At 44.1% G+C, this 22,536-nt stretch overlaps 1 protein-coding gene across 17 annotated transcripts in view; it reads left to right on the forward strand.

Moving 5' to 3' along the window:
* ppfia2 (PTPRF interacting protein alpha 2) overlaps nt 1-22,536 on the forward strand; it is a 126,275-nt gene that overhangs the window by 31,539 nt on the left and 72,200 nt on the right. For 3 of the 17 annotated variants that reach the window (XM_031858994.1, XM_031858998.1, XM_031858997.1), the window contains exon 1: nt 15,990-20,455. The exons of 13 other annotated variants lie outside the window; for them this stretch is intronic. In XM_031858994.1, coding sequence (XP_031714854.1) covers nt 20,375-20,455 — 81 coding nt within the window. In that variant the 5' untranslated portion in view covers nt 15,990-20,374. Of the gene's footprint in view, nt 1-4,704; nt 4,918-15,989; nt 20,456-22,536 lie in introns of those variants that run through there. One more of the 17 variants, XM_031858995.1, reaches the window with a different exon arrangement.

Here is a 22,536-nt window from a genome sequence, read left to right on the forward strand (position 1 = left end):
GTGTGTGTGTGTGTGTGTGTGTGTGTGTGTGTGTGTGTGTGTGTGTGCGCACGAAGAAAAGGCTGGTGTTAATGTATGTGTGTGTGGTATTGCAGTGCCTGAGGTACAGCATGTGCAATAACTGATGATGCAACTGCTAATTTGGGGGCCAGACGGTGAAGGGTGACAAATCGTTAAAATCAGCATTACAGTTTACATTTTACAATCTGACATTAAACATTAAATCTAAACATTAAAAAGTCAATGGAATGCCCAAAAGTCTGAACTTCTTACAGTGGAACAAGTGTTCAGATGAATCTTGGAGTTATTGTTGCTCATAATCTAATGCTATATTCATATGTTACATTTTAGTTAGTATGGGGGTTTTTCCTTCAGTTTCTTTAGCAAAGAAATAGTCTCTCATGCATTCCATATTTACTGTCGAGATTATTGTGATTGGGTTTTATTTGAGAATTAGCAAAAGTTTCTTCTTTACTTTAAGTTACCCCAGAAACAGAGAGCATATCGCCGCTCTCCATTTGTCTGATTTAGAACAGATGACAAATGACTTTTTAAGGCGCGGGTACGGTCTGCACAAAACCTTAATCTACTGGAGAAGTAACCTCAATCCAAACATGCTGTTATCAGTGTTCCTTTCAAAAACTCCTAAAAGAGATTAGCTTCTCAAACGCAGCACACAACACTGACCTGTAAATGACATAACTCAACATGACCCGGCTTCCCCCCGCTTTTATTCTTCCCTTACTCTGCTTTGTCTTTATCCCTTTTCACCTTACCGCCAGCACTATCTCTCTCTCACACACATCAGGCTCTTTCCATCACTTTCACTTCCATGCACACACACTCTCACACACACACACACACACACACACACACGCACATCTTCACCGTCTCTCGCACTTGCACTTCTTAAAAATCTCTCCAAACTGGCTTTTTTTCCCCTCACTGGTCCATTTGTGTCTCTCGCACACACACAAACATTTACCTCTTGTACATGTGTGTACACATACTCACAGGTGGAGACTGTATAAAGCCCTTTTTCCACTGACATACAAATACACGCACACACACACACACACACCAGTTTTGCTCTTTGTTTTTGCCTCCATCACTTATTGCGGCGGGTACGGGGGAGAGAAAAAACACATGTCAGCACACAGAGGAACACGCACTGTACTCCCATTACTTCTTGTGGGATGACCTCCCTCTGTTTGATTAAGGACTAGCTTTGGGATGCATTTGCTGACTGACCTGGCCACACACACACACACACACATACAGAGCGATACAGTGGTGATTGGATGAGCGCATGTCCCTGGCCCAGGCACCACGGTCTCCCTGGAGCCCCCTGCCAAGAAGTGATGTCACCATTTCTGTTCAGACACAACTCGTCTCTCTCCCCTCTTCGACAAGGACAAAGCACTTTGTCTCTCTCCCCGGCCACACTCGTTCATTCGCTGCCGTAGCAACCTGACATCACAGTCTATTACATGTACGCCGGCGTGTGAGAACCCTGGAGTGTGTCCTTTCTTTGCTGCTCATGTGGTCGCCGTAGTAATGTTGTGTTTCGCCTCACTTCCATTCTGCTTCACGTCTGCGAGCAATTCAAAGCGAGCTCAGTTGTTAACCTCCAGTTTATGCCCTCAGGCTAAAAACAAACCGCTCAAGCTGTCTGCTGACATGAGTCTGAGGGCGCAGTGGGGAGCGGAGGGGTCAGGAAAGTGACTGCGGCTGAACGCTCTTTGGTTTGACCGACTGGCTCAATGTGGGTGGGCAGAATCTTTAACACTCACCGACTACTGTCGAGCACAGCAGCCTGCTCCAGTACATGAGCTCAATAGCCCGACACAGACAATTATTCTAGTGGCCACAAGCTAGCTCTCACTGATGCTCCTGCTGCAGCATTTTGATGCTTTTTCACACCTGCATCTGCTTTTTCTTTTCTTTTTTTCTCACTTGAGAGAGCAATGAGGTTGTGATGTTACCACTATACAGTCACCGGAAGAAGTGACACTAAAGTCAGTGTAGCTCACACACACACACACACACACACACACACACACACATACAAGAAGTCCTCGGCTGCAGCGAAACTATGAAAACGGACGTTCCTTTCTCTACATATATGGATGAAATGCTGCGGGATGAGTCACAATCGTAGGAAGAACAGTTGCCATAATAGTTCACTCGTGTCAATAGAATAGGTAATAGATTTATTGAGTAATGTGAACAATTCAACCAGCTTCCATAGTCTCACTTCTATACTGAAAGGGCAGCTTACAGCACTTTATCTAGATAAATAAAGGATAAAAGTCCTGTGAGTCCACTTCTCTTTCTTATATACTTAATGCACAGTAACCAGCTTGCTACCACTGTACTACAGCCTTAAATCACTCTCACCAACTCTGCATTTTAAACACCTGGAAGCCAAGACTCGGGTACTGTATGTGCTTCTACGTTGATATTTAAATGCCAAACGTTGCAGCATATGTGAGGAGATGTATCTGTGAGCAGGCTGACATTTCTGAGGAGGAGAGAGAGGGCGTAATGAGAGGAAGAGGAAGGGGCGAGCGAGGAGGAGAGCTGCAGTGAGGAAGGTGGACTGATATAAGTGTGTGAGCGTGGACGTGCATAAGTTATGCGAGTGTGTCAGCATCTACAGTGTGCGTCTTTGCACGTGAATGCCGATGTGTGAGTGACTAAGAGGGCTTGTCATGTGACGGAGCAGTAGGAATAGAGGTCATCAGTAATGGAAGTCATGCAGTATTCAATATGAAGCTGACAGTTTGCTGTGTTTCCACTTCTTTAAGGTAAATACACAGATTGGGATACATTGTGTGCGATTGAGTATTATTGTATTCTTCATCTTGCACTAGTTGTCCTTTGGAAGCTTGGAAAGGAGAAATCCACGTTAACACAGTTGACTCTTTGAGCCCAAGCTGTTTTGATTTGTTTGTCTTATTTCTGCATTGAAAGTGCGGATAAAGGAGCTAATGAAAGATCACAATTAGACATTTTCAGTTCAACTGCATTGGAGTTTGATAGAGGTTAAAAATTAGGAATCGACTTCTCTAACTTCCGGCTCAGCCGTCAGCATCTTTGGAGTTTGGAATAAAGCACCTTTAATGTCTAAATAAAATCAAATGCAAACATATTGCAACTAATTACTGTTTCAGAGACAAACGTGTACTTCATTTGCAAACACTGAATAATGGATTTTTCATTAAAATGATCATACTTAAAGATATTAAAATGATTAAATATTGATGCATAACGTGAGCAATAGCCTCAAACCAAAAAATGTTATTATCATATAACCATGGGGGTCATTTATCCGTAATATGTAGCAACTGACAGAAGGGATGAGAGCAGGAAGTGGAGCTGTGAGGTTTTGAATTTGTGATCACTAGAATAATACACAGAAGCTTATTGTGTGACATCAGCAGCTTCAGCCTGAAGATATTGGCATTTCAAAAGTCTGTATATTGTGTTTCCCATGGGACCGTTTTAATAATAATTAGATCCAGATATTTAATATATTGTGCCGTTTCTTTAGGATTATATGCAGTACTGTATATTTGGTCGCTATCCTCTCCCAAACCCCCAAAACATCCCGTAATGGACGAGCTGATGAGGAGGAGGGGGGTTGTTGCGTGACAACCTCATATCCGTGCCTTTGCCCTTAGAGGTGGAATGTGGTTTGTGCTTTTCTTCCGCTGGGTGATTCTGTCCTCTCCATCCCTCCACTCTCGTCCCCTGTGGACGGGCCGCTCTTGTCCACCACCACCACACACACGCACTTACAAGACACAAATTTACCTAGAAGAGGAGGAGGAGGAAGAAGAGGAAGGCGGAGGGCGGGGGGGGGGGGGGGGGGGTTTGACTGTCTTAAGAAAACAGAGTGCAAAGTTTACTGAGATAAAACACAAAAAAGCTGAGCAATTTGGTTGTCGAAAAACAAAGGAGAGCAGCCTTTCTCTCTCCGTTCCTGAGCGAGGAAGCCTCATCCCGAGTTATTTTGAGAATCCATAACACCCTTCTCAGCTGATCCCCACCGCGCCGGAGACGCGGCCTCAGCGGCAACGCGGCACTTTGCCACGGCGAAACGGATCTTCTCCAGATTCATTCACGTGCCCGGCTTCAAAGAAAAGAGGGAAAATATGAGGCAGAGGCGCAGACGGATGAGGGGAACAAAGATATCTGCACGGGAGCAGAGCACTCTTTGAAGTGTTGGTTTGATGCTCACGGACGCTGTGTCGACGCGTCACTGCCTTCGTTCACGTCCGTGTGTTTGGGGAAGTGGTGGTTTTTGGGCCTCGAGCCTCCTAATAGCCGCAGGTTTTCTGTAGCCCGGCCAGAAGACGGGGTGCGTGGGTGTCGTTGAACACCTGTCGACGCGTCGCTGCAAGCAACAGCAGCTGGTTGAGCTCATAACCTGACAAACACATTGTCATTCAAACGAGATCAGTGGAGCATCCTCAATTTAGCCGCCTCGGTACAAGCAGCGCAATGGCTTTGTTTGTTCACTCTACACTGCAATTATGCACTCCATCTTCCTTCATTGTGTTCATTTTATTTTGTGCCTGTGTAAGGGAAGTTTTTAAATGTCCACCTGATCTAACGCTCTCTCTTTTCTCTCCTCCTCTGCGCTCGCTGCTGCTTCTTTTTCGTTGGATCGCGACCTCTTCGCTTGTTGCACCACAGGTAAATAACTTTCCACTTTCATCCCTGTAGAGTGCAGAGATAACCACACACAGGTGACGGTCTCCTGCTTTATCACCTCAAGAAAGATTCTGTATTTCTGTCGGCAAAGCGCTTCCACCTCAAAGTCCACTTGTGAGCAGTGTGACCACATCACATGGTCTTCATCAGCAGATGGAGACAATTGGGCGAGCTCCAGAATGAACGGACCTTAAGGTGTGATTTGCTTTTTCCAACTCTTGCTTGCAAAGTCAAGAATGAACTTTGAAGCTCAACTTCTTTATTCCAGTTTTATGCTTTTATGCTGAGTTTTCCTAAATGTACGTGTTCATCAATCAAATCTCCACATGGCAGATCTGGGGTCAGGTAGTACTCAAGCAGAGAATATTACAGCGGCCCAACATCTCATTTCTACTCAGTGGCTCATTAGCAAGTTAATCCAAGCTTAGTGGCTCGCCACCCTCTCTTGTTGAATCCATCTGAAGAGGAAGTGAACATGTCAGTGGCCAAATGCAAAGGACCTGGTGAAATGTGGTTCAAACCTCTACTGACGCACAACAAACACGTTTACACACACACGTAGAAAAACACCCATTCAAGCCAAGGCCTCACCTATTCCACGTTGCTCGTTGGCTCTTCCCGCCAGCCCACAGAAGCCCCATGGAGACACTTAAATTTGGGAAATTGAGTGCAGCGAGAGTTCGGCATCTCATTACAGTCTTAACTTGAAGTGGGGTGGGAACCGGGGCTTCGCTTGCTCATCCAATATCAAGTGCTAGTTTTTTAGCCTTTTTAAGACCACAGCGCTGTGTGAGCTGCTTCTGCAGAGTGCAAGAACTGCCTCCTCCTCTGCGATGGAGGCTCAGCGGTAAATATAACTGGACTTTAATGGCCGCAGATACCCCAAAAAGAGGATCTGGCGAGTGCAGTGGGGGAAAGCTGGCTGTTTCCCAGAGCTGTTTTTAAGTCTTAAAGATAAAGTCTCGTGTCAAGTGTTGGAGGACAAATGATGAGTCGAGCCCCGGGTGTGCATTAGCCCACTGCAAGTCAAGATGCAATCTTCTTCAGGTCTCTGAGTTCATTGATCGGGATTATTAATGGCTGGAACCGAGTCCTTTCTTCACTGAGTTTTATTGGAGCTAAAGCAAAAGTGAATATGGGTAATAGTGTGTTTAAATCAGGCTTTCTGGAGGAAGGAACACATCGGGATTAACGGCCGTGTTCGGTCTGGATCACACGCGCTGGGTGGGAAGACATTTAATATCGGCCGTGGGTGACTACAAGACCAGCACCCCACAGCTCCCTTCAGAACATTCTGCCCGTGCTGTACAATAGCGAGGAGCTGTGAAATGTCACACAGCTAAAGGTTATTTCCTACTTCATTAGTACCCAGGGGGAAAGAACAGCCATGCCTGCGTTCTGACTGAGCAAGTCGCAGTGGTCAGTGGGCCAAGGACAGTGTTAGTCTGAGATAAGGTAAGAGGGATGTTTAATTATAGCAGTAGATACTGTGGTGTGTGTGTGGGGGGGGGGAGCTGCAGACGGGATGGACATTCAGACACATGCATGCAGTGGTGGAAGTATTTACATCCTTCACTTAATACTCCATTACCAGTAAGATTCCTGCATTTACAGTCTTGAAACATGTTAATATTTTAAAATGCATTCAGAAAACTACACACAACACCAGCCAGAGCTCATCTTTTGGGGACCTGGGTTGCACATTTGTGATTGGAAGTGCCAGCTGCAGCCGGCTCCAAGCCCCCCCCCCGTTGTGAGGGATTATAGTGGCTGCTGTAATTTGCTGCTCCGATAGGGTGCCGCTTCCTTGGAGAGCTGCTCTTGTGAACTGTGTTTTTCGGAGTGCAAGATGCTTCATTCTGGCGGCTGACACGAAAAGCCTTGTGATGCCGAGCGTCTAATCGATCGTAGGGGCTTTTTTTTACGGCACACATACGTACAGGCAGCAACGTTTCCTGTCTGGATGGAGAGAGCAAAGCTCATGACCGACTCCTGGCATCAGATTGGATGGATAGCAGCAATGAAAGCACAAAGGGATACACTGAGCTGCATCCACCTGTTGTTATTAAATCCATAACCGCAGGAGGATGGATCTTAAATGGGGTGGACCCTCTGGTGTTTCCTCATTCAAATCTGTGAATAATTAGTCGGAATTAATGACAAAGAATACATTTACGAAGACCAGTCTGACTTTAAAAGGACAGTATAATCATGTGTTCAACTTAATGGCAACAAAAATCACAAGTCGGTGTCCCCTGCATCTGTTGGTCACCTGCTGCAGTAAAGTTATTCTTTGTCTTGTTGTGAGATTCTGCCACCTCGTGGCCAAACCAGGTAGCACAGCAAACAAGGACATTATTAAAGGAAAAGTCCCCCCTAAATCAAGTACTGTTAGTTATTTAAATAGCATTTGTGGATTTGATCTATTCAGGACACATAGAAGATGAATAAATGGATAAACTTCTAGACGTCAGTTGGTTTTATTGGCATACATTTTCACGTAGAACAAACATATTTGAACTAGAGGTGAAATGGGTATAATTCTCTGTCGCACTGTTGTATAAGGTTGTATAAAACATCCGGGGAGCTGTTCAAAGATTGAATAGCCACAGCGGAATGTCTTTTTTTGGAGGAATTAAGTAGCTGATGAAATAAGCTTTGTCGCATTGCTGTAAAGATCCTGAAAATGCAGTGTCATAAAACGGTCTGCTTATTGATTTTTGCAACATGAGCTTTGGTAATAATCCCATTACAAAGGTATTAAACAGATGCGTACCTCTGCCCAAGGGAAAAGGGATAAGCGGCCGCTAAGGCGTCAGCCGATTAATAAGTTAATAAACAAATATGTAATGCATAGCAATGCAAATCTCTGATTGTTGACAAAGTTCTATGCTTTCTATCACCAAATCTCATTTGAACATATTGTTTATCTCAATGGAACTATTTTGAGTTCTAATGTAAATAATGAAATTACTTTTTCAACGCGATCATAATGACGTGTCACCTCAACACAAATAATGAAAGGTAAAAGATACAGAAGGTTACAAGAATGTGCCCTCATTTAACATTTCTTCCCTATTTTTCACCACTAACAGGAGAATCATCTCAGCTCTTTGAGTTGGAGAAACTGTGTTTTTAAAGGCCTTAAACACAGTAAGAGTTCCTCTACTGTTGCGTGTAACGCTTGTCTTTGCCCAGGAGATGGTGCTATGTCACAAGATGTCTATTCAGTGTAGTTAACCCTCAAGCTCATGCAACAAAAACTCATTATTTTCCGCCTCGTCACATCCGCTGCGCTGCACCCAGACCTCTGCCCATTCATCCTGTCCAATATCTTCAACATGTCTCCAGCAGTCTGAACTAATCCATCGATCGTTGCAAATCCATGCCGAAGCTGTGATCATTCCTGAGACTATATTTATCTCAATACCTCCACCAGCGGATATGAATTGGCTCTCCAGCGGAAAAAGGGGGAATCAAAACCATAAATCAGAAGTCATTTGTGTCAGTGGACCCCTTTAGACTTCATGATGGTCTGTATCGGGCTAAAAGCAGCAGCTGCACACATCAATAAAGATGGAAACAGATGGATTTCTGCTCCTTGCGTCTTCACTGGGGAACACTGTATTTACTGCCTGCAGAAGTCAGACCTCCTGAACTAGTTTCGCCTGTTTTGATCCCAAATTAAAGGTGATGTCTCAGATTCTCGACAGGTCGCACACGTGTGTCGCCTTGTTTCCTGAAGCCTAATTTGTTTGCGCCCCCGTACGAGTGTGTCTGCGCTGTCTGGGAGGCCCAATTAAGGCGTGATCAAGTGCAGGCCTCCGCTGGTTGCCGGCGACAGGCCAGAAGACGTAGTGCTCTGTGGCCGCATTCTCCGAGGATGGATGGCTCTGTTTGGGGACAGTGTGTGTGTTCTCTCGGTGAAACAGTCGGGACAGCTTTCACGTCCATCCATCACCTCTGCCGTGATGATTTGGCCTTTAGAGAAGCCTGTTAATGAGGATTTGAGGGATTCTGGTGCACACTAACTTCCTTGAGTTGATACAAGAGTTTCGTTTTTGCATAATTCTTCCATAAAGTATGAAATACATTTCTAGGTCTTAATTGAACAAGATCAGTAATAACATTTTGGTGCATGATGTAGATTTATGAACCCTTTGGCCATATGATTTAGGTTGTTTTTTTTCATCCAGTACCCTGAATTTGCTCAGTTTTAGCCTTTTTTTTTTCATTATCATGAGAACTTTAACCTTATTTCCTTTGCCCCTTTATTGGATTACTTAATGAGTTTCAGAGGGCAAAAAGTGCTGCAGAAATGGTATTTCGGGTCCCAAAAGCATGGTTTGTTGTTATCTGTGAGCCGCAGCAGTAGTCTTCACGAGGCCGGGGCGGTAATGAGAAAGTTATGAGATTGTTCCTCCCCCACCCCCTCGCGCTGCTGGAGAAGACTGATGAGCCTGAACTTGCAAATAAAGTAAAAACAATCAGGGGAGAAGGCGGGAAGGCGAGAGACACACACACACACACACACACACACACACACATATGTATACCAAATAAAAAGAGATGTGCTCGTATACTCCGGGAAGATTGATTGTGTCAATATCCACTTCATTTCCACGGTGCAATATGTCTCCGCTTAGATTTCCTCCTTCACACTCAGCCTTCGGCTACAGGAAGAAAACTCCACCGGTGATTGAAACTTGTCCACTTTCTCGAATTGGATTCTTATCAAATTCAAATACGAATGGGACTAGTTAGGATTTACTGCATTCAAATGGTCTTATCCAATTAGGTCTTTCACACTGTAGCGGCGACGTCTGATGTTGATCTCAGGCTTCTCAGTCAACATTTGTGTCTTTTTGTATGTTACTCGGTCTCTCTGCGTTCTGCACACAAACTTAAGGTAAAAGTTACTTTGTTGACGTTACTTTGTTACCTTGTTAAGTTCCATTGTTGCTATATTTTAACACAAAACTTTGATCTTTCTTCTAACCTTAACCAAGTAGTTTTGTTGCCTTAGCCTAACTAATCGTTAACCACGTGGCATTGTGCATTTCTGCAAGCGTGATACGAGGCTGTTGTGAAATGTATTTTTGTGTTTTGCAGAAATGTACAGTGCCAACATTTTTCCTGGCGACTGGGTTGTGAAAACATTTTCTTCTTCTCTTTCAGTCCGGTGTGAAATATCATAAAATGATCATTCTGCTAGAATCATTAAATGGCGGTCGTCAAACAGCTGCACAGGTGTGCCAAAGTCTGCTGGCCGTGAGGCTTGTTGCGAGGGCGTTTCTTGCCTACGCGCCACGGATTACAGTCTTAGTTTTGACAAAGACCGGTTTGTACTCACAGATTCGAGGCTCCTTTCAGAGATCAAGAAAAACACCGGGGACTTGATCCTGCCAGGATTTTGAGATCAACATTAATCATGAAAGGGCCTTGTCATGTCTCACAGCCCCCAAGATTCACTGCTTTATTAACATTGTTAAGTGTTATAATATAGACACACATGTGTGCGCTGCATCATTTTGCTCTGGACTCCATTTGAGAGGCATCAGCCACCCACTCAGAGCTCTGAGGACTGACAGTAGCTTGTCTGTGTCTGTCTGTGTGTGTGTGTGTGTGCGTGTGTGTGCATGCATAAGTGCTCATTAACCCTTAAAAATTACTCCTGTTAACCTGTCAGCCAACCCACATCACTATCGATGCTCCCAGAGCTGACACAGGAAGGGCATTTTGGATATTGATAGCATTGTTGTGAGTAGGGTAGGTTTTTTGTGTATTATATCTGTTTGTAATTTAAGTGTAATGTGGAGGGTGGGGTACGTTGTCATAGTTTTCTTTTAGGAATTCATCAAGTAGACCTGTCGGTGGCGCTAGAGGAAAGATCACGAGGTTGAAGTCATTAGAATGTATCCTCTATGGACTATGAATGTCTTTCATGGCAATCCATCTCACAGTTAAGATATTTCAGTCTAATCCAAATGCCATCCCGAGAGCTCGGCTTATTTCTGTGATGTAGACGTAGAGAAAAGTCTCAAAAGAGACCGAATCCCGTGCACAAGTGAAAGAAAATCCTCCTTTTTAAGCAGTATTCCTGTTCTACATCCCATGAGGTGCCAAGGCATATTGATAAAATGAGAATATAATCACAATGTGATTTGGTCCATAAACCACAGAGGAGTGCGAAGTGTAATACCTCAAGTAAGTGTTCCACATATTGGGATGAACCTCTCCTTTTAAATGTTTTGATCACGTTTTGTTTGTGTAATTCATCTAAATGCATCTTGGTGCTTTTATCAGGAGGTACAAGTGAACGTGGTGTTTGAAAAACAGAGAGTCGAGCTCCCTTTGGAACCTTGCAACAATGTTCTTCATCATACACAGGGCCAACACTCCCACTGACAACACTGACCTAACACACATGCATGAATGATGCAATGTTTGACATCATCGTTATTATATTCCTGAGCTGCTGATGCTGTTTGCAGACCCAAATTCTCCTCACATTTTGCCCGAAAACATTTTTGGAGAGTACGTTAATTCAGAGCATGCGACTTAAAGATTGTATGTAGGTCACACAAATGACACACACGTCAGTCGGTTAGATGTAGTTTTACAGTTTCTCTGTGTGGTTACAAAGATGCTTTTTTGCATCCAGAAAAAGCTTCAGGATATTCTAATAAGAATGCACGGCCAACTTGCAAGAAAGAGAGGTGGGCGGTTTCGCATTGAAGCTCTTCATTTTGTGACTCAGCCATTATGTATGACTTTCTTTTTTTATTATCATGCACAAACATCCAAATAGCTGCTTAAAGTAGGAGTGTTGTGGTGCTTAAAAAGCACATTGAGACGTTCCCTCGTGTTAACGTGTTTGTTGTTATGTATTCTCCAGGACGAAATGCATCGATATTAAAGCAGTGTGCAGCAGCTTTGAGCTGTGCAGACAATGTTTCCTGTGATAAAGATGCTACCAGTTAGCCACAAGACCTTCTTACAGTTGCTAAAACATAACCTCTTAAGTTCACTGTCTTTTGTTTACTCTTATAGATACAATAGGACTTTTTAATTAACATTTACAGTTAGTTATTGATCCATGAGCAGATTCACGTTCGTGTGCAGAGCACAGAGGAGAAAGAAGCTGGACGATCCAGAGATTTGACTTCCTCTGCTTCTTTTTTCCTTAAAGACAATAGCAGTCAGTGTATTCACATGAATAACTACACTGAGAATAATAATGATTGGCAGTTCATATACCCGAATCAGCATGTTTCTTTAGAACTGCTGAGCACAAGGAGCGCACGTGACCGGGACAGCCAAAAAGCCAAATTGTTGTAATGCAACGCTAGTTCGCTTGGGGATGATTGAAAACCTGCCTCGCCGCTCTATCCGCTCGCTCTGGGTTTGATTACTTTCCCGATGGACTCTCCGAGAGCATCCGGGAATCGTCTGTCTGTGTTATTTCATGTATGAGCAAACAAATCACTGTCACCAGTGGTAGTGTGGAGAGAGCTAAATATACAGTACGAGGTACGATCGGGCCACGGCGAAAACAGACATCTTTCTCCGTGGTAACAAAACAGCATTTTGTTTCTAAAATATTCAACTTTAAGCTTGTTTCATGCGCTTGATTTTAATATCCATCGTCTGGTTGTGGATCGCCAAAACAAAATGTCCAGCTTTGCTATCAGTAAAACATTTTCACAGACATTTTTTTTCGTAATACTTTGTGGGAAATAATCATGATCTCATTTAAATGCACCTTAAGCATCACAGTTGAACCTGAATTTTACACATATACAAAACATCCATTGTATCCATAGTTTCTAGGATTTTAAAAGCTAATTCAGTTTGAACTTTACATAAAATGTGAGCTTACTGCATGAAAAGGTAGAGAGTGAAAGAGGGGTTTAGAAACCCGAGGAGTGGATGAACATTGGAACGTGTATGGTCGAGACATTTCGCTGTTCTTTGGCATCCTCTGTCAGTCATGGTTGAAGTGGGATCAAGAGTTCAGTCAACCTCAACGGTGAAACCTCCTTCCTGCACTCAAGCTAGGAGCCCCATTTCCTGTTTTTATATTGGCAATACTCTATAGCATAACGGCATTTTCATATGACAACCAACTGACGGAATCTCCTCTTTGTGACAAACTTCCAAGGGAAAACATGTCAAAGGCTGTTTCAGCTTCCTGTACAGCTTTGTTGAAAACATCTTGACTGTTAAGAGGACTCGGAATTTCCCAGAGGGTGGTAAGCAGTACAATGAGTTAGGCTGCCTCAGTCACTAAAATGGATCAATCTCCTCCTTTCTTCCTCGTGGCGCTGATGTCTTACACAACCCGCTTTGAAATTTTGCGGTTCAAAAATGGAAAATAATGGTCCCTTGGATTTCATCATCCGCCTATCGCTTGGAAGAAATCACACAGCAACCGAAAAAGACTGCATGAGTCGGAGCTTTAAAATGACCACATAGACAAAAGGCAGCGGACTCAGAGGACTAGAACATGAAAGATGCAGTCAGAGGAGGTGTGGGAGAGAGAGCTGAAGTGGAAAGATAAAGGGATATAGAGGAAGTGTGGCGATAGAGTTATAGTTCTGTTCCTCACCAAAAAGCTTTGTGCGTATCTTTAAAGGAGCTCTATATGGAATTCAGAGCGCACACAGCTCCCAACGTGACAACGGCTGAGCCAGCGGCTAGCAGCTAACAGTGCTAGCAGCTAACAGTGCTAGCAGCGCCATAATGGTTTGCTGCTTTATTAATGCTCTGAATGTCGTATACAGAGCCTTTTAATGCCCAACAAACCTGTTGAATGTTGAATTCATTTCCTTCCTCTTAAGAAATATGCAAAGCTAATATATTTTTTACAATTTGAGACCTGCCTTGTTTACATCCGTGCTTGTGAGCTTGTGCATGTGTTCATGGATGAGCAGACTGTACACAGTTGAGTCCCTCACTGGCTGACCTCACTGCTCTTCGAAGCCGCTGACGTACGAGGTCTCTAGTGTTTGTGTGTGTGTGTAGATATTATGTTCAGTTGCTGAACTTTGTTTTCACAAATCTGCATATGCAGCAAAACGGCTATACTTCTCGCCATTGCCAGCATGCCAGCCTCCAGCTCCTCCTGTTCTGCCAGCTTATTCTCCCACTGTATGTGCTGTACTGTGGCCTCTGTGGCCTCAGGGCACAGCATCTTTCCTCATACATAAGCAGATATTTTTTTTTTGTACATTCTTGTGAGTCATTGGGGCGTTTTATAATGACTGTAACACCGTATTCTGCAACAGCACAACAGGCTAAAGTCATAGAAAGTAGAATTTGAAAATCTTCTTGCATGTACTTATACATTACAGGAACATATTTACAGATACAACTCCAAAATCATACATATGCAATTTGCAAAACATCGATTATCATATTGAATTACAGATAATGCGACTGTTAGGCGGGCCTTTTTGAAGTTCCACCACCATTTTGTCCCTTGAGTCACATCTTATCGACCCACACACACACACACACTCCCACTGTGCCCCCTGACAACAGCTCTCTAATGTTTCAGCAGTGACAGGACCGGAGCGGCGTCCATTACGGCTGTCTGCCCACACATGACTGTTGACCCGATGTAAATGCCTCCACTGCGGCTCTGCTTCAGACCCCCGTTTTCCGAGAAGCCTCCGCGCGGGGGAGGGACGCGCAACCTTTACCGACACCTGCAGATCCGGCGGGACTCGTGTTACTTGGTAATCTTGCGAGATCCTCGAGCTGGCAGATATTACAACAAACCAGTTGAGACGTTTGAACTAGGTGTCGTTCTCTAATTATCAAAGCAAAGGCAATTAAAAAACAAACCCAATAGCAATCAAAAGCTCAATTGTGTTTAAGAGCACTTCAATATTTGGGGGAAAAAAACACCAAACATTTATATTCTTGATGCTAATAACAGCCGGTGGAAAGGAAGACCCAATTAGGCAGCGACAAGTGTGATAATGGAAGGTGGCAGTGTTGTGGACCCCTGGAGGGGCCCTTCAGCTGGAGACTGAACTGTAATACACAGTTACATAGAGGATGGGAAAGAGAACCACAAGCATTCCTAACAAAACTTTCAGGACAATCCGAGCAGCGAGCAAACACTTTTCTTCAATGATTTGTCCTCAACAATGTCCTATTTCTTCACAAGTGTGTGGAGATACAGTGAAGCCTGCTCTTGATGCTCTTATATCCTCGTCTCTCCCTCTGTAATCTGATTCCACACCCAGAGGATGAGTGCAGATTTGCCACTTCGGCTTCGGCTGACAGTCGCACTCTTTGGGGAGCTCTGTAATACAGTAGGCACTACAGCACATGACAACATCGCTTCGCCGTGTCTCTTGTTGAGAGAGTGTGTGTGTGTGTGTGTGTGCGCGCGCGAGTTCGACGCCGTGTGTGCCAGACATGCTGTCAACAGAGCATGCTAATTCTAACATGCCACCATCTCCCCAATCCTGCGGTCCCACAGTGATTCATCATGTGCCGCATATCACATGTGCAGCCAAAGCGAGGGGAGAGCTGCCTCTGGAGCTGCGCTATTTACAGCAACCTGTGATGGAGACAACAGCAGCGCGACATTAAATCAGTGCCGTGTGCTATTGATCTATTCTCAGTGCACTTCATGAGCCATGTCATAACAATGATGTCCGATGAATATTGCACCCATTATTTTTATGTGATTGGAGGTTCTATTTACTGCTAAATTTCATTTAACGTTTGGTTGATGGACAGAAAATTAATTAACATCTGGTATGCCTTTAATTAATCTCATCTTTGTAAATTCAATGTATTTGAGTTTTGTGGTGTTTTGCCGAACAAAACAAGCAATTTGAAGCAATCATCTGATCTGGGGACTTGTAATTGGACATTTTGTAAACTAATTGATCAATCAACTGTAGTAGAATAACGACAGGTTCATTAGTGATGGAAATAATCATTAGTTACAGCCGTAGTTCCATGAAAGGTTGTTGGATGAGCTTCACTATTTATATTCACGTAGAGAGACATTAAAGCTATTTTTGAGGCAATGTGTCATCGTACACAAGGTTTGTTTTAAATGCATTTTTGTGGATTTTGCAGTAGTGTTTCCGAGCACCAGAGTCCCTTTTAGAAAACCTCTCAAATACTGCAGCAGGGTCTGACAGTCTGCCCTGAGCAGTCCTGGTTCTGGTTCCCCTGTGCTTCCCTTCCCTCCAGCGGGCCCAGCAATACGGCCTGGGTCTCCAGCAAGCATGGTGTCGGTGTTGGCTCCCAGCGGGGACCGGCGGAGCAGCGAGGCGAAGCAGGAGGAGCTGCTGCTGCCGACTGCAGGTCGCAGACAGCAGCGAAGCCGGAAGTGCGTCTGTCTGTGGCGGGCTGGTCGCTGCGTGAGGCCCCGCTGGAGTCTAAGCTGAAAAAGCTTCTGGTGAACCTGCATGATTTCGTCAGATGTTGCTGGACCTGGTTGCACCGATGAAAAGAAATCTCCTCGCTGATGGTGTTTACTTATGAAGGTCATATTGAGGCATTGGTATTACATTGAGACTGTTTCATAACCAGTTAAAAGTTCCTCATGGTAACTTATTCTGCCATATTCCCCCCCAGCTTTTGTTCCATTTCACAGTTCGGGTTCCACGTTTGTATTTTTCGTCTGCATGTCAGGAGGACAGCCTCTCATAACTCGTCACAAAATAATTGCTTTCCGTCATCTCATTTGTCCCCAGTATTTCATGTCTCTAATTAATTTGACGTTTCTGTTGTGTTCACCGCAAAAAAAAGAAAAGGAGACCTTGTTTCAGTCATGTTGATTTGCATTTTTAAAACATAAAAATAATTTAGTCAAGGCTGCAGAAGTCTGCCACTTTGCTTAATGCCGGCCCATCTCTTCAGTGCTCGGCACTGTTTTAGTCTTGCAATAGTGACAAATCCTCTCTATGAATGACAAAATGTTACTCTTGTGCTCCTTGTTTGCAGCTCATTTGCAGTTTAAGTGGTTGTTTGGCCATACAGCCTCGCAGCAAAGTAATCTGTCACAAGCTTAGAAAGTGTGTTTGTCGCACTTACACACACACACCAACACACACACACACGCAGGGTGAAATGACAACGTGTGATTTAAATACACATCCTCAGGTTACAGCCGTGGTAGCCGTCATGTGTGGCCTCATACTCCTGTTTTATTATTGCTAAGGGTCATTGCTAAGTGTTAAATGTGTTCTCACTCGACAGCATAGGGGGAATTCTTATCTCTCCCTGACAAGACCTCTCTGAGCAGCATCACACAATCCTACCGAAATGCACATCAGCATTGCTCCGCAAATGTAAAACACGGACGCTTCTCAAATCTCTGATCTATGTATGAGCACTGCTATACTGTCCGATCTGTCTGTCGAAGGCTGGAGCAGGCGTCGTAGATTAGGAGCGCGGACTGAACAAACGCAGGCCTTCAAACCCAAAAATCTATTTATTTGAGCTCTTTGATTGATGGAAATGGACTGTGTGTGTGTGTTTCTTCTTAAGGGACTTGGATGGAAAGGGGGGATGCATGTGAGGAGACGTGCAGGCCTGCATGAGAGCACATGGGCACTCAGGTGTTGGTTTAATGAACACAGTCTCTGCGCTGGCACAAACTGCCTCACTGGGACCAATGCGAATAAGCACTTTGATGAAATATTAATTAGAAATATAATTTTATTTTATACCCGACTTCAAAAATTCAAGCATGCTGTTTAATTTGTTCAACAATAACCCGCTTTAATGAATTCAAAAACCATTCCTTAACTGTATTGGTCTCGTGACTCATATCTGATTCTCCGTCTGCGATGCTTTGCCAGCTTTGGGATATGCTGAAAGACAAAGAGTGGTGTCGATCAGAGGATTGAGAGGCTCCAGCCAATGAGCACTCAGAAGCACTAAGCCATGCCCACTGCACATCTGTACCATGACGTCAGAGTCCAGTGCACTGCAGCACACAGGCCAGTCCCTTTTATGTGACTGATGTGCAGGAGGGCTTAGTCGCCCCTGATGGCAAAGATCCTGCACGTCCTCAGTCCTGCTCTGTCGTGATGCTGCAGCGGGTTGTGCACAGATTGTTGCAAGTGAGGAGGACACAAAGTAGCAGAAGAATGTTCATACAGTAGACAAGGTTTCGTTGTGCAAGAAAGGCGTTGCTGCTTTATCCTTTTTATTCTTTTGAAACTCATAATAATACCTCCAATTCCTCCCAGTATAACGATAGCAATGCTCTTTTTTTGAACTGAACATCATTATCAGTGCGAGTCTGTAAAATTGAACACATTGATTTCTTTAAATGAACACAGCAGTGTATTTGGAGGTTTGAGCTCCTTACATGTCTGGTATTGATACTCTTTTGCTAAGATGTTGAGAAAACCCTAAATTATGTTTTTGACTTAAAAGGACCTCTGAGACTAGAAAACTTTATTTAGGAAAGATCAAATCGGCCCCATACCCCCATATTTATCAATTAAAAGGTATAAAAATGTGCTACGGACATTGAAGTAAAGTATTAGAATAGTTTCTGAATGTGTGTTTCTTACCGTTCCAGACATCCCTTGGTTTCAATCCTCTTCTGTGCAAAAATCAATTATCAGTTGGTGAGGTCAGTATCCCATCTCATCCATGCATATTGGATGATTTTCGTACGATACAAGTCCAGTACCAACGTTTAGCGCCAAATGCACCTTGGCAGAGAGGAAAGTAACGGGCGTGTCACATGTCAGACTTTAATGCAGGAGACCGGTGTTTGTGTCCTGTCACAGACCAGTTCATTTATTAACTGTAACCACCATGTTTTCTGTTTGTGTCATACCCTGAACGTATTCGCCAGAACCAGCATCTGTCCCCAACCTAACCATACAGTCGTTGCCATGTGCAGAAAGGAAGAAGAATATATTGTACATGGATGTAAAAACAAAAAAAAACGTCACTGAGCATTTTCTGCTGACGAGGCTGAAGCCAGCTTTGCTGCCCACTGAGCTGCCGCCACATTTCAAACCAATCAGATGCCTGTACTTTGGACCACATCTGGTGCGTCTCTGCCTAGCTCTCTCCTGGCACCATCGTGGGTAGCAATTCAGTTCCCAGCATGCATTTCTCTAAAAGATATACAGGACAAAAGAAAAGATGAATTTTGACACTTTTGAGGCCCGTTCCTTTAATTAATGCATATCATTGTTCCTGGACTCTTACCTTATCCTCACACACGTGTGGGTGAGTCCACAGCGAATACTTGGTTTTACAGTGCAGTCAGTGTGAGCGGCCTCTGGTTAATGGGATCCGCTGCTCCACAGCTCGAAATGCTGTTAACCTGCGATGTAAAGAGCAAATACTTTGAAGTCACAATCCCAAATCCCTCCGAAGAGTGCGAGGCGAGCTGCGAGTTCAACCCACTCGGCTTAATCGAGCTCGCTGAGCTGTGTCTAACGACGCGAAATCACACCGCGGCACGAACTGCTTGGGTCGTTCCTATAGCGACTAAACTAGATGAAGAAAAGCTGAAGACTTTGCTTTTTGATCCAATTATCGCAATCCACCTCATCGAGATGTTAACTTGAATGCCGGCACCCAGTTTAATGGAACAAAGAAAATAATTTAAGAAAAGAAAAAGAGAAATATTCTTTTGGTAGTTTGGACAGAGAATTGGATTAACGTGGATTACTCTTGATTAATGGATGGTAGCCTGAAGACTTCACATTGTTTGATCATATTTAACCGCAAAAAAACATATATAATCTTTCATTTTGTGACCTATATTTACTCCACTACAGAGGATTTGCCCTGTTTTGATAACTTCTCATCTTGTTCCACAGGTAACATTCCCGCATCCCTCTTCTCCTCCAATCAAAACGTAGCTACACTGCAAAAAAATAAATCTGCGACAACATACAAATCATTTAGTAATCAACTAAAGCGGAATATACTTACAGTAGTAGCAGGTAGTAATATTACTTTCCCAATGCAAATAGTGTCTTTACTCAAAAATAAGTCTAATGTCAAGGTATTCCTTTTCGTTTTGTGGTTTAGCTTTGTCATAAATAATCACACTTCACTGAAACGTGTCTATTCATCTGTGTCAATAAAGAACGTGACGTGAAAGAGCATTTTTCTACAGTGTAAAAACGGAGCGAACGTGCGTCTCGAGGCACCCGGCGTGTTGTTGGCTGAGCCGCGTCGTGATGCTGCGACTGATTATTGGCGAAGCGAGAGGAGGAGGGAGGCGATAATCCGCGCGCAGACGGACCCATCCGAGCCGCTGCCAGAGCTGCTTGCAGCGGGCGTCGGGACACCATGGAGCCGCTGTCTCTCCGCGGGTTTTGCTCTCCGGCCGAATCGCTTGAAGGACACGCAGACTAGACGTCTGCATGAGAGAAGACCGGAGAGTTGCCTTGTTGTCTTTTTCCGCGGATCTCCTTTCACCCGGAGCGTTGCTTATTTTACCGGAGCTCTCCACCATCTGATGCCGGGAGCGCAGCATCGGGTCAGGGGCTGATCCGAGCGCTCGCCTCGGGGTCGTTTTTTTTTTTTTTTTTTTTTTTTTTTCTCCCGTGAAGCGCACTACGTTTGGCTGATAATAATATTAATAATAACGGATCAGCTGTGGATTGTTTGCCCATCAAGAGGGATTATGATTTTCGCAGACATGAGTACGGGGACCAACTCCCCAAAGGTGCACCCACCGAATGGGACGAGGTTTTACACATTCCAGGCAAGTTACCTGTGTGGTTCTTCTGCTTTTTTCTGTCTGTGCATCATAACGCAGCTGCTTGTGTTTGTGTTTTATTTTTCCTGTCAGTTCTTTGCTTTGTGGCTTTTATTGTGGCACATTTAGAGGTGTGCAAGCAGAGACAGTGAGGTTTGGGTGTTTCCTTTACCTGCATGTGCAGACTGACTCCCCCAGTCTCCCATGTCTGCTCAATCCGAATTTCCCTCGACTTTGCATCGGTTTTGCAATGCAGGCCACTGTTGTTTTCCCCTTTTTAGAAAGATCATACAGTCTTTCACAATGTCTTGTTAGCGGCAGCAAAGTGGATGTATACTGTATGTGCACTCATTAATCAAGAACTAAAGGAAGGGACTCTGCTTTTTATATTTGTTCTCACTTTAAGATCCCAGAGGACAGAATATAAGAATTTTAATGGTTTCACACTTCAGCTTGTTAAATAAAACATGCAAGAGTAAAATCGTGCGAATTCAGAGTTCATCTTCATACTGTATAATGATCTTGAATTATTCAAGCTCAGCCCCACTGAATCTCACCCCTCTGTGTATCTATATTTGACTTGTGATCTAGTTGTGTTATATTCCTCCTGTTTCTGAAGAGAAGTGAGGACACACGTGCACACCGTGCCCTACGTTGATCACCATAGGCTACGCTTGCATATTTTCAGCTCTTCCCAGAGTGCCCATGCATGGCAACGAAGCGGCGTCAGTGGATATTGATCGAGTGTGTTCCACATGACTCTTGTAACCAAGCCAGCACTTTTCTGGGTTGTCTTCTTTTTGCTGTGGGTGCAAGGAAGACAATAAGGAAATGTTCAGCAAGTGAGATTGTTCAAGAACCTGCTGGTTGCCTTTTTTCGCCCTGAAAAAGAAAGAGAGAATTTTTTTTTGCATCCAGGTGCAGTCAGCGTGATTCACTGGAGAGGAGAGGAAAGGGGGTTTGTGGGTCGCTTTTCAAGTAAGCACAAGTGCTGATGGGAGCTCAGATAACATGTGTATGCAGCGTTACACCTGCCTCATCAGTCTTATCACATTATGGGCCAGCAGCAGAGCAGAGTGTCTCATCCCGTCTTTAAGTCTGAGCCCCCCCCCCCCCTAAATTTGTTTTGCCATTGCGTTGATATTTTAGACGACAAGAAAAAAGGCCAGGGGCTGCAAAGTCCAATAAGGCACAATGTCATTATCTCTGCCTCTTGAATCACTTTGTCCGATATCATGTTCGTCCTCCCTCCAAACTGCACCGCCGTTGGGACTTTCGCATTTGAAGATTTTCCCCCTTCGGTGTTTGTCATAAACCCGTCTTTGCCTTTTCATGTCAAATCATTAGTGAAGAAAAGGCTCCCCGAGGGCTCGTACCTGTTGGAAGAAGCTCCACTGATTATATCACAAAATCAAAGGCGCCCTGGCTCACAGATTATAGTTCCAGGAAATCCCCATAAAAAATAAAACTCTGCATCGGGGCTGCTTCCATACACATAAATCACAATTCATTTTCCTCCACCCTTGAGGTGACTTGAGATCTATCACGCTTGTCGAGGTAATAAGCATGCATCACTACATTGAGTCACGCCAGTTCAGCCATTTTGAACACCCTGTCAGATTGTTTACCAACTCCTAATGTTATTCATTTTTATCAGATTGCCCTTCCCAGTTTGCAATTACAAATCGGCCGGGGCAAATTGAATCAAATTGCAAAGTAGGTGAAGCCTCAGCAGCTCCATCAGGGTGACGGACTTATTGAGTTCCTTTAGTATTCACTGCCAGGCTCTGCAAACATGGACCCAGAAGTGTCGGGGTTTGCTTAGTTTGGGAGATCTCTAGTCTGCCACGCAGTAGAAGACGTCTACAGCCGTGCTACCAGCTCTCAGTGGACCTCAACCTGGGGGGGGGTGTAATTCCCAGGGGTTGGCGGATGGTTGTGGAGGAAAATAACAATCAGACTGAGGAGTGTTTTTTACATCACATCGTCTGTACCTTTTGATATAATTTACTCTATTTAAAAATGTATATAGACACCAAAAAGCATCAAACCACTTGCTACCATATAATGCATCTATCTACTAAAAC

Source organism: Anarrhichthys ocellatus, unplaced genomic scaffold (assembly GCF_004355925.1).
Source record: "Anarrhichthys ocellatus isolate YVR2014 unplaced genomic scaffold, GSC_Weel_1.0 scaffold21, whole genome shotgun sequence".
NCBI classification, from domain to species: domain Eukaryota; kingdom Metazoa; phylum Chordata; class Actinopteri; order Perciformes; family Anarhichadidae; genus Anarrhichthys; species Anarrhichthys ocellatus.